The 15,919-nt window shown below is 40.2% G+C and overlaps 2 protein-coding genes across 6 annotated transcripts in view; one reads left to right on the top strand and one right to left on the bottom strand.

Moving 5' to 3' along the window:
- The first annotated feature begins 2,042 nt into the window (after window positions 1–2,042).
- LOC120740152 (peptidase M20 domain-containing protein 2-like) lies at window positions 2,043–6,170 on the top strand. Of its 2 annotated transcripts, XM_040042295.1 has the most exons (7): window positions 2,060–2,779; window positions 3,169–3,317; window positions 3,439–3,581; window positions 4,577–4,731; window positions 5,045–5,171; window positions 5,341–5,448; window positions 5,575–6,170. In XM_040042295.1, the coding sequence occupies exons 1-7, from the start codon at window positions 2,366–2,368 to the stop codon at window positions 5,709–5,711; spliced, it is 1,233 nt and encodes a 410-aa protein (XP_039898229.1). In that variant the 5' UTR covers window positions 2,060–2,365; the 3' UTR covers window positions 5,712–6,170. The 2 variants fall into 2 exon arrangements, with proteins under 2 accessions (XP_039898230.1, XP_039898229.1); XM_040042296.1 differs by lacking the exon at window positions 5,575–6,170 and having other exon boundaries at window positions 2,043–2,779; window positions 5,269–5,370.
- Window positions 6,171–7,326: 1,156 nt separating this feature from the next.
- Window positions 7,327–15,919, bottom strand: part of LOC120740151 (gamma-aminobutyric acid receptor subunit rho-1) — a 22,057-nt gene continuing 13,464 nt past the window's right edge. For all 4 annotated transcript variants that reach the window (XM_040042293.1, XM_040042291.1, XM_040042290.1 and 1 more), the window contains 5 exons: window positions 15,805–15,887; window positions 15,393–15,533; window positions 14,756–14,908; window positions 11,622–11,818; window positions 7,327–9,636 (listed from right to left, as the gene is read on the bottom strand). In XM_040042293.1, the coding sequence (XP_039898227.1) occupies window positions 9,334–9,636; window positions 11,622–11,818; window positions 14,756–14,908; window positions 15,393–15,533; window positions 15,805–15,887 (877 nt within the window). In that variant the 3' untranslated portion in view covers window positions 7,327–9,333. The remainder of the gene's footprint in view (window positions 9,637–11,621; window positions 11,819–14,755; window positions 14,909–15,392; window positions 15,534–15,804; window positions 15,888–15,919) is intronic.

The raw sequence follows: 15,919 nt of genomic DNA, 5'->3' as shown, positions 1-15,919 counted from the left end.
CCTGAAACATGCTTGAAATTTCATTCAAGCGACACATCCTCTGTTCATCTGAGGCCAGATTATGTCATCTACAACCTGCGCTCCTTTGTTTGAACTGATGAGGATCATCGGTGGTATAAGTCCAAAAGCAAATCTTAACCAAATGTTTCATTCCTGGATGCACAGGGCAAGATTTGAGGCCAAACACATGTGTAATCATGTGAAATCAAACACATGCTCGTAGGGCAAATCCCTAAATAAGACAGCGGACTGACACATGGGTCCGTCCCTCACTTAACTGATGCACAATGGAGAGTGTCAGCATCACCGGCGGGGCGTAAAGTAAGCTGACAGACAGGTCACATCAGGAGGCAGTCGTGGTGTCAGCTCGCTGAGCGCTGTTCAACATGTCTCCTCCTGTGACTGACAACTGCCCCCAATTAACCTCCAACTCAAATACAGACAGAAACCACATATATGTACACCTGCTCTCCTTCTCATTCACTCGCTGCCTCACACATATCCATACACACACCGACGTGGCGCGCAGTCTCTAGGCGTGTGTCAGCTGTGGAGCTTCGTCTTTATTCATACGGCACTAATTGACCTTGTTTTCAGGGGCAGATACGCAGCTCATCCTCTGCAAACAAAAGCAGTGTTTTCTTGCTGCACAGTCATCTAAATTACTGCAGGGCAATAAATGAACAAACAAATAAATCGACCCCCTGAGGCTCATCCGTGTTTGCTTTTTCGATAAATGTTCAGTTCACTAAATTATTCAAGTTAACCCACGAAGAGCAGAACATTGATTTATTTTATTTTTTACTTTCACTAAGCGGAAGCAAAAGGAGTCTCCTACCAAACGTCGCTCTGGGTCCCTCTAGTGTGGCAACAGAGTGAGTAGAAAAGCCTGTGGTGTGTTTTCTCTCATCTAATCAGTTCAAACCGAACTGAGACCTCGTAACTGATTGGTATCGCTGGGTAATCGCAATTTCCATTACAAGCAAAAAAGGCAGTTTGGTTTATTGACATTATATTGTGAGAATTTTTTAACATTGTGGAATTACAGTTCACTTGTATCACGTAAAATATGAATATTCTGAATAATTTTAGATCTCCACCGATAATTTTGATTGATAAAAGCTATTAAGAGGAACATCCTTGGCACTAAATGGGAATTTATGCTCATATTAGACTCATTACAATTATATGGAGCATTTTTAAAATCCTGGTTCACTATTTTTTCACTATATTATATCTACACCTGTAAAGGTGCTTTGAAGATGAGTGGAACAAATTCAGAAATTCATCATGACATAAAAGTAGTCATCAGTACTTTTCAAACCAAGTATATCACTGTGACATTTTGAGTCATTTTGAAGCCTCAGCATTAACGATTTAATGCTGACATAAAAAAAAATAAATGGCCTGTATTTGTATAGCGCTTTACTAGTCCCCTAAGGACCCCAAAGCGCTTTACACATCCAGTCATCCACCCATCCACACACACATTCACACACGTCTTTTTTTGTTGGAGCCAGAGTGAACCATAATTGCACAAGAGGGCATTGCAAGTAATGTGCTAACACTAGCAAGTTTTGGTAGCAAAGTCCACCCATAAACTGTATATTGGTGTTTCCAGCCTCTTGGGGCCCTAGGCAAAATTCACAGGATTCCCCTCCAGCCACTATCACCACCAACAACATTCCTATTAAAGGAGAAGTAAAACACCACTCTTGTTGTCCTTGGGTGTTTGTTTTTTTTAAAGAACAGAATCATGGACACCACTGGGGACAGGATTAAGTGGGGTCAGCTCTAGTCTGTTCATGATGGGCCTGCCCACTGCAAATTTTGCACAATGACACTGGTGTAGTTTAAACTTTGTTTTAAAACTGTGTTGCAGACTGGAGGGTCTGTTAAAGTATTTTAAAGGATAGATGCTCCAAAGTCATCAGCATCATCAAAGGTCAGGTTTTGTGAGTCGGGTGAAAGCTCTGTCTGCCTGTTTCAGCATGTGTCAGTCAATATAGCTATGACACTAGCTAACGCTGTAATTAAGTTTAAATTGATAAAAAAAAAAAAAGACTATTATGTTCTTTTTCTTGCTGTAGAGTTGGGCGTTTTAACATAGGAGTTAATGGGACCACGTGGCCATTTGAGGGACTGCAGTTTCAAGCACTTAACCTGTTTGCGTTCATTTATTTAGGACATGTGAAGCCACAGCGGACGGCGCGTCCCTCTGGGTGATCCAATCTACCACCAGCCGAGAGCAAATTCATTTTAAATGTAGGCTACACGGCCTTTGATCAGCCAGCAGAGGGAAGCACATCAATGCTTCACTGGGATACATTTCCTGTGTTTTTAGGAGTCCAGCTCTAACGCCTGCATGCTGTCGGGCGATATGGAGAAACGACAGCAGATGAAGGACGACCTGCAGCGGTGCATAGACGCACACAAAGACGAGCTGCACAGTCTGAGTAGAGACATTTGGAGCAATCCTGAAGTCGCCGGTAACGAGAAACATGCGCACGACCGGCTTGTCCGCTTCTTTTCTCAGGACCAGACATGGACGGTCCAAAGTCACTTCAAACTTCCGACCGCGTTCAGGGCCAGCTGGGGTCCAGTTGGTGGCGGGGTGGGAGACCCAGTGTTGAACGTGGGGTTCCTGTGCGAGTATGACGCCCTCCCGGGTATCGGCCACGCGTGCGGGCACAACCTGATAGCAGAGGTGGGCGCTGCGGCCGCTGTGGGGCTGAAGGCTGCTTTAGAAAACCAGACCGAGCTCCCGGTGCCTGTGAAGGTAACTGTCGCCGGGTTTAACGGACTTAAACAAGTCACCATGAAAACCGAGTGCGACACACTGTGAAGCTGAAAAAAATCCCAAGCACTCCTTTAAATCCCCAGCTCTGTTTGCTGTGACTCAACAAGTGCAACAAATGTAATATGATGTGAATAATTAGTCTCATTTTTTATTTTTTCAATAATAGGAAATAAACTTCTATCTTTAGAATATGTTATGATTAAATGTCTTAAAGTGGTCTCGTGTAGGGGGGGTGGATTTGTTACTCCAGTCTTTATTTAAAAGCGTTTCTGTTTTGATGAAAACTCACATCTACTGAAAAAGAAACTAACATTCCAGTGAGCAGACCTGACATTAAAATATTCTTTTACTCTTTATTACCGGTATAGATAACTGTTCTGGGAACTCCTGCTGAGGAGGCGTTAGGAGGAAAGATTGAGCTAATCAATGCCGGGGCCTTTGCTGATATTGATCTTGTCTTCATGGCTCATCCAGCTCAGCAGGATGCTTCGTTTCACCCTTGCATCATAATCGAAGAGTGAGTTCTTCTTCACTGCTTCATTTCAAATTCTTTTACTTCTCTCTTAATCTCTCACAACGAACACCTAACCTTCACATTTTTTCGGGAACTCTTAACCGACCGTGCTGATGTTACACAGGATGTTAGTGAAGTACTATGGGAAGGCGTCTCATGCAGCTGCATACCCTTGGGAGGGAGTGAATGCCCTGGATGCGGCCGTCCTGGCCTATAACAACATCTCTGTACTCAGACAGCAGCTCAAACCAGACTGGAGGATTCATGGTGAGGAAAAGCTGTGGTAGGGTCACTTAAAGCTTCAGACTTTAGTGTCGACCTTGGAGAAAACGAGCATCTCATCTTTGATCCATCCTAGGAGGAGACACAAATCCCGGAAGGAAAATAAAACCCTCCTCTTTTCAGTGCCGTCAGGTGCCTCCTTATCCTTTACTTCCTCATAGTTTATTAGTTCATCTAGCCGATAGCTAGCTCATCATTATCTGTCTGTCCATTCACATTCACAGGAACTGGTACGCCTCCTTCAGTAGGGGTCAGAACTTTCATACAATGATCACCTGATAGGTCTTCAACTAAATTTTGTTTGTTGTTTGTTTGTCGTTTTAAAGGTGTTTTTCCATTTTCATACGATAACCTCCATGCACACTGCTTATAATTTCACCAAGTTCTCCTAGAATCATTAATATGGTTTATACTATCACACGCTGATGTGTTCACATGCATTATATTGACTATATGCATATTATATCATGCATAGTACTAAGTTACATGTACTTTACAGCTGCAGGAGGTTCTCTGCTGTAGAAACACATGCCATGAAGCTCCCAGCATACAGTTTTTGTACTGATCTTAATGCCAGAAGAGGTTTGCACCCTGCTGTGTAGCTCTATGTGGTCTAACACTTCATGGCTCAACTGCTGTGGTTTCTGCACGTTTCCACTTTGCAATAATACTTTTTAAATTTGATTGTGACATATCTAAGAGGGAAAAAAATTCACAGACTGACTTGGTGCATCCTGTTACAGCACAATGCCCAAATTCAGTGGGGTCTTTGGAACAAACCATTCTAAAACAATTGTTGGTCTTTGACGTGTCAGTGGATTTTAATACTCATTAGTTTGTGCAGTGCAGTCCCCCAAAGACAAGGCAACTTATGATTTTCTTTCTGTATCACACACTTCACAGTATCCTGTGAAGTGTGATTGATCATGAGCCGGGTGAGCTGCTGAATTATTGACGTTCTGATTTTGTCTTTGCTACAGGCATCATCAAACACGGAGGAGAGAAGCCCAACATTATCCCGGCATACACTGAATTAGAGTTTTATTTGCGCGTCCCGTTGCTCAAAGACCTATGTGACCTGAAGGCTAAAGCTGAAGCTTGCTTCAGGGCAGCTGCCGGAGCGACCGGTTGCCAAGTATGTTTATGTAAAAGCGTCTTCAGTTTGCTTTCCTGTATGTTGGAGACATGTAGAAGCAGTCTATGTTGATACAGCAGTGCTAGAGAGTACTGCTGTTATATAACAATCCCCCTTTTTACCACATCTCCATAATTACTGTCCAAGTGCTGAACTTGTGTTACATAATTCATGATTATCTTCAGGCTCCTTTTCTCCTTCGTCTGCATGTGCTTCAGGCAGTTTACATTACTATGCATGCATGGCCTTATGTGCTGTTAAACATGACAGGCCAAATGTGCTATGGTCTTACATTTACTTGCATTTCCATTAGGTGGAGATCACCTTCCCAACCCCTACCTACTATAACATTCTACCTAATGCCACACTGGCAAGCATGTACGAAAGCAATGGAAAAGCTTTGGGAATTCACTTTCCAGAGCAGACAGCCAGCTTCTGCGGTAAGCATAAATGACAATATTATAAATCATTTCTGTCCCTGCTCTGTGCAAAAGAACTGTATATGACAAAATGTCTAACAGCAGAACTGTGATTTAGTGTTTTTTCAGCATTGTTGTTCACTGAATCGACACTGAACCACTATCACAGTGAATTATAATCACCTGGCAGGTTCTACAGACTTTGGCAACGTGTCATTCATAGTCCCTGGTATTCATCCATTTTTCTACATCTGCACTGATGCATTAAATCATACGGAGGAATACACCGAAGCAGCAGGTATTTTGGCACGTGGCTTTTGTGAACTGATGTTTTATAATTAAACCGAATCAGACTGTGATAAGGGAAATTTAGCCATCATCTCTTTCATGTTTACTCTGTGCTTTATATTTCTTACTCTGCCAGGAGCTGAAAAGGCCCAGTTGTACACCCTGAGGACAGCCAAGGCCCTGTCTATGACAGCTGTGGATGTAGTGTGCTGTCCTGATCTGCTTAAGAAAGTGAGAGATGACTTTAGACTGGCCAAACTGAAACAGAAGTGACTGGAAGGCAGTGATTGTCATGGTCCTGGGTCCTTTTGACCCAGCGTTTTGTGTTTTCTATTAGTGTGATCAAGTCCGCGTTTCTTAGTCTGTGTCCTTGCATGTGTAAGTTCCTGTTTTATTGTGAAGGTCTGCGTCTTATGTGAGTGTTTTCAGTTCGCCTCCCTAGTCTCGTCACGTTAATCACTCCCAGCTGTGTCCCTCACCTGTGTGTAATCTCCCTGTGTTCTCTGAGTGTTTTTAAGTCGTGTCTTCTGTCTTAGTCGTTGCTGGTTCGTCTTGTGTTGTTCCCCTCCATGTTCTCGTGTATTCTCCCTGCAGCTCTGTTTCTCGACTCAAGGTTTCAGGTTTGTTTTTGCGTAGCTTTTCCCAGTTTAGTTTATTCTTAGGTTTTGGTTTTCTTCCTCCTTGTCCCTGTTTGTTTCACCCTTTTGTTAATAAAGCGCGCTCACAACTTAAGCAGTCTGCATCTTGGGTCCGTTTATATTCTCACACGGCCTGCCTCGGCACCCCGTGACAGTGATAGAACTCCCTCGTGACACTGAAATTAGAAATACATCTAGGAGAAATTATAAGGTTTAAATAACAACAAGTAGGCGCTTTATATTTTTTGCTAAAGATCCTTGAGCGTAAGAGAAAAACCCCACAACAATCAGATGGTCCCCTATGTCCAGGCACTTGGTGACAGTGAGAAGGAGAAACTCCGTTTTAACAGGAAGAAACCTCCAGAAGACTCAATATCAGGGAGGAGCAGAATCAAAACTGGGAGAAAGAAAAGAGACCAAACTGAAAGCAAACGATAGAAAGAAAAAAGAAATGTAATCGCATGCTGTAGTGCATCATTGGAACTCCTCCAGCAGCTTGAGCCTATTGCAGCTTAATTACAGGATGATTCAGGGTCACCTGATCCAGCCTTAAATATAAGCCTTATCAAAAAGAAGGTTTTAAGCTTAATCTCAAAAGTAGAGAGGGTGTCTGTCCCCCAAATTCAAACTGGGAGCCGGTTCCACAGAAGAGAGGCCTGAAAGCTGAAGACTCTGCCTCCCATTCTACATTTAAAACTCTATGAACCACAAGTCTCTGGTAGGACAATATGGTACTATGACTTCTTTAAGATATGAAGGACTTTGCATGTGAGGAGAGGGATTTTAAATTCAATCGTGAGTTTAACAGGGAACACATGAAGGCATCTAATATCTTTCTAGTCTGTGGTAATGGACAACATGAATTTACTGATGATGAGTTTGGCATACACTCACATTTTTACACCACAAACCTCTAAATAAATCAACCCTAAATGTATTACTCTATCCACGGGTAGCCCTATTGTACTTGATTGCATGATCATACTACCTCTCTCTCTCAGTCATTGAGATTTCTAGGCGTACTTTCATCAGCTACACAGCTTGATAAAAAATCTTGGCTCTTAAGAGTGGGCCCAGATGTGGTGGAAAATCAGGTTATGGACATCTTTTTGATGCTTTATCCTTTTCTGCCAGCTTTGATGTGGTGATGCCTTTGTTCGCATTTTCTTTCACTAGATTAGAAGATGGTGCACAAAGTTTAAATTGACACCTTCGGGATGTTGCTTGGATCAAATAAAAACAACAAAAACATGCTTCAGCATATCCCACTCTCTCACTTTTCTGTGAGGAAAGCCTTAATGTAATTGTATATGTATATATCCTTTTACACACATGTGAGTGGTTAATGGCATTACATAATACGCAGTGTATATGATTTGTTTTAAATGCTCATCAGCACTCAGACATGTGCCAGAGCGAGAAGAAAGACCTTGGAGCTGTGAGCAACCCAGTGACTAATAACAGTAAAGGCTTATCCTCCAGGACTGTTTAAATATACTGTGTAAGTGAGCAGAAAAATGTGATTAAAATAAAGGGATCAACTGTGTTCAAATGATCCAAAGTGTTGTGTTTTAGGTTTTAAGCATCTCTCTGTTTCTACGATGTTCAGCACTCAAGCTCCGATTTTCAGAAACCAAAACATTTATTAAACATCTTCCCATACATGACAGTTTTAAATACCTGTAATATTTTTTTAAAATATCTTTTGCCTAACAAAGTATAAAGTTGTTTTTAAGCTGAAAAAGACGTTAAAACTAGCAACTAACAGGTCACAGCGAACCTCAAAGCCTCACAACACCAAACAGAGGAGATGAGCTTCAGTTGTATTTAAAAATAAAAAGAAGAAACATTAAAAAATAAAAAGAGTTAATATCATAGTCGGTGCATGGGACTTCTAAACATACATTTTTACATTTGTTGTTTTAATAGACTGCATTACTTTGCGTTTTTTACTCAACGTTGTCAAGTCACACAAACGGAGCGCAGTAGCTTGACATCAAAATAACTGCATTGATACAAATTTCACAAGAAAATTGAAGCTAAACTGAATCATATTAACATGCTGCAAAGAAAACGTGGAACTTCAAGAATAAGCTCTGAATTTGCCTTTTTTTAAAAATAAAAACATTTACTTTCATTCAGATGTTTATTTGCTTTCGTGCAGAGTTGGGAGAGTGTGGTGATATCACTTTCATGTCTGCAGTAAATATGAAGGTCTAGCCAGGAGACGGCTGAGCTGAGCACACAAGACTGGGGAAAAGGGGGAAGCAGCTGGGCGAAATTTGCCAACTACCACCTCAAAGGCTGACTAATTAACAAGATGTAATCTGTTTTTTTTAATCTTTATAAAAATTAACATTCTGTTGGGAATTTAATTGCCAGACTCTTTCTTGCCTCTGAGCGTTAGCTAGGCAGTCATACCGTTAGAAAAATAGTAGGACTTCTGAGTATTAGCTAAGCATTTATACCGGTAGAGAAATAGTAGCACTAATCCCCCTATAAAACCAGGCTTTTATGGTTGTTTCTGTATGGATTCAGTCAAAATATATAACTTGCTGTAGTTATTATAGAAATGCTGGACGGAAACAAGTACCTTGGCTGTTTAACCTGGTTAGGGTTTTTATGCTAAGCTAACTGGCTATTACTGGATTTAGCCATATATTTAATTACAAGTATGAGAGTGGTATCAAGTTTCTCGCCGCTATATAACAAACAAACATATTTCTCAACATGTTAAATTAAACCTTTAAATATTTTTAGTCTCTTATTGATTGTCAGGTGTAGCTCATAAGAAGAGGAAAAAGGATCCGTCTATTTGCTGGCAATGCTAGCCAATGTCAGTATGTTTTCAGTTCACACTTTCGGTGTTGAAAGTGTGCTTGGAGTCACTGCATCTAGAACTAGAAGTAGTTAGCCTGAAGAGTGACACAAGTCCATGTACGTGCATCTCTGCGTCCTCAGGCGACAACAGCATTCAGACATCTTTCTGTCACCAGAACTATAGATACAGCAGAAACCAGAGAACTGATGAAGTGACTATCGATGACTGTCCTGTTAGTTGGTCGCTCATATTTCTTTTTTAATCATCGGTGTTAAGTGGCTGGGTCAAGAAGGCAATGGTCACCAATCTGTTAGTGGTCCCCATGCATCTCATGCGCAGTTTCTCTGTCCCAAACACTTCAAGTGCAGCATCATCTTTCCTGAGCTGAGCTCCTGCTGTCCCAGCATGCACAAAACAGCATTTCATGCATCATAGGTTACAAGTAGATGGACCAGTAGATGATGTTAAAAAGGATGTAGGCTCCAGGAAAGACGACCCTTGAGTACTTGTCTATGGCATGGGTGTCTATCCAGATGTTCACGTAGCCTCTAGATGCCTTCACCTGGCCTGTGATCTGTGGGTCGTTCAGTGCCACTTGGGCCAAAATTCGTTCCTGGCGGCCCCCGTTTTCTGGCAACCCATAATTTCCTGTGATGTTGACATCTGTGGACCCATATCCAGTGATCTGGGGGTCGATCATCATTTCATCAGGGTTGCCAATGCCGCATGTACATGGAAGCTAGCGAAAAACACACGAAGAGTTATGAATTACAGTAGACTTTCTATCATTATAAATAAGTGAATTCCTCCTATATGTATGATTGTCTGTACACTCATGGCCTTTAAATAACTTTGGTAGGAAACATTTATGGAAGGATGTTTGTGCTGGAAATCTTCCTCGGGGTACGTGGGCAATTTGGCTCCATATGCTGCAGCAGTTGGCAGATGAAGAATACCAATATAGTTAAAGAGCTGGAGTCCCAGAAATAATTTCCCATAGCCTTGAGAGCAGCTTAAAGTAAGCCAGTTAAGAAAATATATCTGTTTATTGGAAATGCATATAAATTATTAAATCATGTTTTCATCAATTTATAATTATTTTAATATGGAAAATATTTCAGTATAAAATTCAGGTCAGCCTAATCAGAGTCGACTTAGACGAAACTATTAATACGTCTCGTAAATGTTTCCATTCTTGGTTTTATTAACTGTATTATTTGCAATAACCATGTACCAATAACAAGATTCAAATTAAGAAAAGTAGAGCATTTTCACAGATTTGTAGTACAATTAAAATTGAGATATATTAGGTATATAAACATATACACAAAGTGCATCTGTTGAAGGTTGTTACTTGTGCGGCTCTGTAACATTTCCAGCTGCTACTTTTGACACTAATCACTAGTCTGCAGTGCACGTTCAATGTCCATCAGTGTGTCAAAACAGAAACCCTTCATCTTGAATTTCAATTAGCATTTTGTGGAAGAGGAGGAAGTCTCAAGGAGCACTTTCTCCAGCAATGTCAATTGAAAAGTTGCGCACACTTATCTTTGGGCTCGAACATTATAGACTCTTTCTCTGAAAACAGCTGCTTGGTCTCTCAGACCCAGCTGTCATCGATATGATCCTCTAAGTGAAAGTCTGTTCATTTTGACACTGATGTTGTTCACATTTCGTGCCAGTTTAAGGTTCGTGGTGAAATTGCAAACTTGTGTCTGTATAATTTGTCAGAACAGACTTTTGCGAGTGATCTAAAAACAACTATGCTGGAAACAGCTTTGCTCTTTAAGGTATGATTGGCCAAATTTAAATAATTTTTTTGTATGAGCAGAGCATTTTGATCACTTCTTGTAAGCAATGGCATATTAGATTCCCTTATTTATGGTCATGATGATAATGTTTTGAAATGCTCAGTTAATAAAGTAATTCCAGTACAATGCGAGGTAATATACAAACCTGAGATTTACGACATGGCCAAAAGCTTCAAATGAAAATTTTAGAACTACAAAGGGAAAAAATGTACTGTACCAAAAAATATGACGTACTGTGGAAATTCGAAAATTAGAAATTAGAATGAATATCAAACAGGTAAGCAGTTACAGCGCCTAACCTGTCATAAAACAAGAAAACACATATTTTAGAATTCTGTAAAAAACTTGTTTAAAACTAAAAATTGTATTATTATTTATCAGTTAAGTAACAAATGTTTTATTCCCAAATCTGAGCCAGCACACAAGACTTTAATCAAGTATAATATTTTTTAAAAACTAATAGTTCTGTTCAGGAAATGCAAGCAAAATAAGTAATTTGAGATTCTAATTAAAAAAATAATAGTGTGCTTTATTACTCTAAATTTGAAAATGAATGGATGACTAAAATAATTATATTTTAGCATTAACCACTAAATACATAAAAAAATAAACCTTACATCGGGCAGTGGACAAACAAATTTGTTAAGTACTGTTTTAGGTTGTAGCTTTCACAGCTTATCCAAAAAAAGAAAAGAAAAATCAGATATTTGCATCCTTACACTACTTCTAAAACTAAAAAAATGTGTCAGAATAAAACATGCTGCTGCATAAGTCATTACACAGATGTGGTGAAGATAAAGTATCTGTGTAAAATTTGTCAGTGTGAGCCATTAAAAAAAAAACTCAAAAGTTAAGTCTGTTCTTAACCAGAGGCAAAGTCAGAGGAGGAAAAAAACATGAAAGGAACACTTACTCTCTCCCTCAGCTTCCTCTCTTTCCTCTCCTGTACGGTGGAGAGGTAGTTCACCGCTGCGTACTCTATCACCGAAAGGAAGACAAAGACAAAACTGACCCAGAGGTAAATGTCCACAGCTTTGATGTAGGAGACCCGAGGCATCGAAGCATTGACCCCGGTGATGATGGTGGACATGGTCAGCACGGTGGTGATGCCTGAAGGGAATCGAACAAAGTTTAGTCACAGCTGTGTTGCTATTTAGTCTCCCACAGACTAAATAGCTCAGAAATGGCTACATTTGGGGTGTAATAAATCAGAATCTTTATGTTCACTATAGACTTTGGTGAGATTCCACTAATAGCTTCCACCTACTCACTGTGAAAGCTGATGGGAAACTGGGGGTCTGGACCCCCTGAAAGGATTTGAGATGATTAGTGATGAGGGTAAGGAAAAAATGCACTAAGTGTCTTCCCTAAAATTTTTCCACTAGTAAAATTTGTCCCAGCTCAGATAATTATTGCATAATACTGTGAAACGTACGATGATTCATGCTTTTCCTAGGCTGAATTCTAATAACCCAGCTCGTGTCAGTCTTTTCTGCTAGCACCACTTGGCTTAAATTGGGGGTTTTGAATCAAACGACTGTCGGATGGATTGCCAAGTCAGCGCTAAACTCCCTGTATAACTTCACTATCAGCTAAAGATTCAGAGTCTTTAGTTTCTTAATAAATTCTTCTTGTGTTGGTAGCTGGTTAGCTAGCCTTACCATGCTAACACGCATAGTGATAATGATACGCAGTGTTTAGCCTAGTGTTTTCTAGCATAGCTGATAACTCTTTGCTTCAAGAATGAAATGGAAATTTTACTTATGTGGTACATTTGCCACTCTCACTGTGCTTTAGATAGAAAGAAGTACCCACGTATAGTTTAGAACCTAGCATGCAGATGTAGATGATGGAGCGAGATGGAGGCAGATGACCTGCTGTGCCAAGCCCTAATGGGAACAGCTGAAAGAAGAGGAATGATCCTAACATGCATGGCTTTGGATTGTGGGAAGAAACTGGAAAGCACCAGTAGAAAACCCACTAGGAGACGGGGAGAATGGGGAACACGCGAGCTTCACAAGCCCCAGCCAGCCAAGAGGTTCAAACAAAGACGCTTCTTCTATTATTTAACAGTGCCAACCACAGCATATACAGTACTATGCAAAAGTTTGGCTCATTGATTATTTTGCTAGGAAAATGAGAAATAGATACAGTAATTTATTGAAATATGCAAACATACATGGGAACATGGCTGCAGACACTTATTGTTCTACCTCTTTCCTGATCTCTGTACACTGACAAAGATTTGATCCAAAAAATGTAAATTTAGATTCATCACTACATAAGACCTATTGCCACTGATTTTTAGTCCACTTTTAATCCACTTTAGTCCGTTGTGTAATTTGCTATACCTCAGCATTTTCTCATTGTTTACCTTCCTTAAGAATTTTTGACAGAAACTCTTCCACTGAGATTATTTCTCATTAAGCTTTAGCAATAGTTCACGTGTCACATCTTTGCAGGATATTTCTTCTGTATTTCCATATTTCTTTCCCATATTTCTTTTCTGTTGACTTTCAGATAGTGTTCATCTGCTGTAGATTAGTGGTGTGCGGATCGATACTGAAATATCGATTCTTCCGATACCAGCAATTTATGTTCTAGAATCGATTCTCATATTATAATATCGATATTTTAGTACTCTGGGGTAAATTTGTAGTTTTTCCATTAAAATGAATGCAGTGGAAAGAAACTATACAATTCGGATCGTCTAATTTGGAAGGAACTACTTCCTCTTACGCCTTTCATAGTCATATGCGGAATACGGCTGTATAAATGTGTCGCAGCCCCTGGCGTGCACACTCACAACAATGGCTGAGCGCAAACAGAGTCCTGTGTGGACACGTTGTTGTGGCAACACCACTGACCTCGTCAAACACCTCGGAGTAAATCACATCACAGAATATGATAAGCTTATGTTAAGGCGAACTGAAGAGGAGGACAGGGACAGGTGCTGCTAGGGCGAGACAGACGTCTCTCGCAGAGTGCTTTAGTGCTGCAGACAGGCAACATGTTCAAATGGCGCACAACGTCAGTTTTTTTTATTTCTATATGATTATTCTGCATTATTAAGCAATAAAAACAAGTTGTCTGACGTCCTCTAATCATTATGAAGCAATATGGTTATGTTATTATTACAATTTCATAATACAATTATATATTGTATTATGAAATGCAATGAAACATTAAGTTTTTGTACAGAGTATCGGTATCGGATCAGTATCGCCGATACCACCCTGAATTTTACTTGGTATCGGATCGGAAAGGAAATCAGTGGTATCGCACATCACTACTGTAGATAGCTTTTTAGGCCTTTCACGTCTTCTTTTCTGTCCTCACATTTTTTAAGGACACACTGCACATAATGCCAAGGTCAGCCAAGTTTCCACCAGTTAGCTCCTTGAGAAAGACTTGGTTGGTGCAAAAGATACTATTCAATGCATGTCAAGCTGTCTTATCTTATGGAGATTTTTCAAAGGCTCGGTTAAATAAATGGGAACAAATGTGTTTTTGCTGCTAGTAACAACGTGCCTGAAGATATAAAACTGGTCATTGTAAAGCAGCTCAACAAACAACAAAACATTCCTCTGAAAATGTTCAAACACAAGGAATTTTAAAAAAAAAATGTCCCAAGTGCTCAAGAGAGTTACGAGAAAGTCTGACTCGTTTGAAGCAAAAAATAAAGAAAGGAAAGGTGGCTCAAGTCTTTTGCACAGCACTATAAACATGAAAAAAAAAAAAAAAAACAACCCCACATATTGATTTACTTCATCGTTCATTTTTGAGCTTTATGTCACTCGGTGGTAATATGGCAAGAAATGAAGATAATTTCATTGGATTTCTGGAATGATCTAAATTACTGTATTAATATATAATCTAGTGTGTTCATTTGTATTTTGCAGTTTATTAGGTGCTGTTCATTGTTCTTTATTTTATGTCAGTTTAAATAATCAGTGTCATAAATGTGGGATAAATCTCAGTATTTTTCATGTCTAATTAAAATAAAAGTAAGGTAAAATAATAGTTGATTTAAGTAGCGCGGCGTACCTAGCGGTACCCTGGCGGGGACAGCCCTTCGGTCAATCCAGAACGACACCCAGGAGAGCATAACCATGAGAGTAGCAGGGAAGTAAGTCTGCAGCAGGAAGAAGAATATGTGGCGCCGCAGGGTGAAGTGGATGTACAAACGATTGTACCAGCCTAGGAAGAAGAAATATCACCATTATTCACACATTGTCATACGCTGGCTGGCATATATACCATATCAGCACTTTAAGCAGAGGTTCTCAGCTATTCTGGCAAAGAATGATAGGACACCAAATCCCTTTTATGCTTCAGGTTGCTCTGAAAAGTGACATATGATAATCAAAAGGCTGCCAGGCTCTCAGTGTGGCTTTCTAGCAGCATACAAGAAATTGGCAGGAGTCTGATTCATTTTGTTTCGCAGTAAGGATAAAATATTAGTGTAGTCGTTTTGGTTTATAATTCAACGGACACCGTTTTCTTGTATGGAAGATTTGATCCTTTAGCTGAAAAAGACTTACAAAGGGAAATTAGAATTATTGAAGTTTTAATTCAATTGTGATTTAGTTTTGCATGCATTACGCGCGCGTTTGTCGCATTTACATAATCGGTTGGATTTCGGTGTCTGACTTAGAAGTAGGCGGGTTGTGGATTACGGTACCTGTGCTGCTGTAGAAAGCCAGCTTGGTGGTGGTGTGAAATTTCTGGATGAGGAACTGGGACAGAGATATTCTGTCGTCTGTGTTCAGGGATTCGTTTCCTTTCTTCCAGTAAAGCATCAGGTCGTCATCTGTGTACGCATCTGCAGAGGAAATGTGAACAAACCAAATCAGGACAGATAACGTAGGTCCGAAGAAAAAAAACAGAAGAAACACGACAAAGGTGCCGAATCCAAAGCCCCAGTAGCTTCTCGTAGATGCTGAGAGTTTCAATTACAATCCTAGGACTTTCCCAGACTTAGGACTGGTGAAGTTATGGGAAAAGAATTAGAAAATGAAGAGAAAAGATTCCCAGAGAAAATAAGAGGTGTGTCTGACAAACATGTTTGGCCAGATTCTGTTCAATTCACTCACAGCTCTCAATCTCCAGCGAGCAGGTTTGGGTGTCCAGGGGAAAGCGGCTGAGATCCATGTTGCACATAGCAGTGACTGTGACTCTGCAGGGAAAACAGGCAGGACACATCAGAGG

Source organism: Simochromis diagramma, unplaced genomic scaffold, assembly GCF_900408965.1.
Source record: "Simochromis diagramma unplaced genomic scaffold, fSimDia1.1 OVJJ01000304.1, whole genome shotgun sequence".
Lineage (NCBI taxonomy): Eukaryota > Metazoa > Chordata > Actinopteri > Cichliformes > Cichlidae > Simochromis > Simochromis diagramma.
Note: the sequence above shows the minus strand (reverse complement) of the source record. Positions and strands in the feature narration are given on the sequence as shown.

Coding starts and splice junctions, on each gene's coding strand:
- LOC120740152 (XM_040042295.1), top strand. CDS start 2,366: ATGCTGTCGGGCGATATGGAGAAACGACAGCAGATGAAGGACGACCTG. Junction 3,318..3,438: donor CCTTGCATCATAATCGAAGA/GTGAGTTCTTCT, acceptor GATGTTACACAG/GATGTTAGTGAAGTACTATG. Junction 5,172..5,340: donor GCAGACAGCCAGCTTCTGCG/GTAAGCATAAAT, acceptor ATCACCTGGCAG/GTTCTACAGACTTTGGCAAC.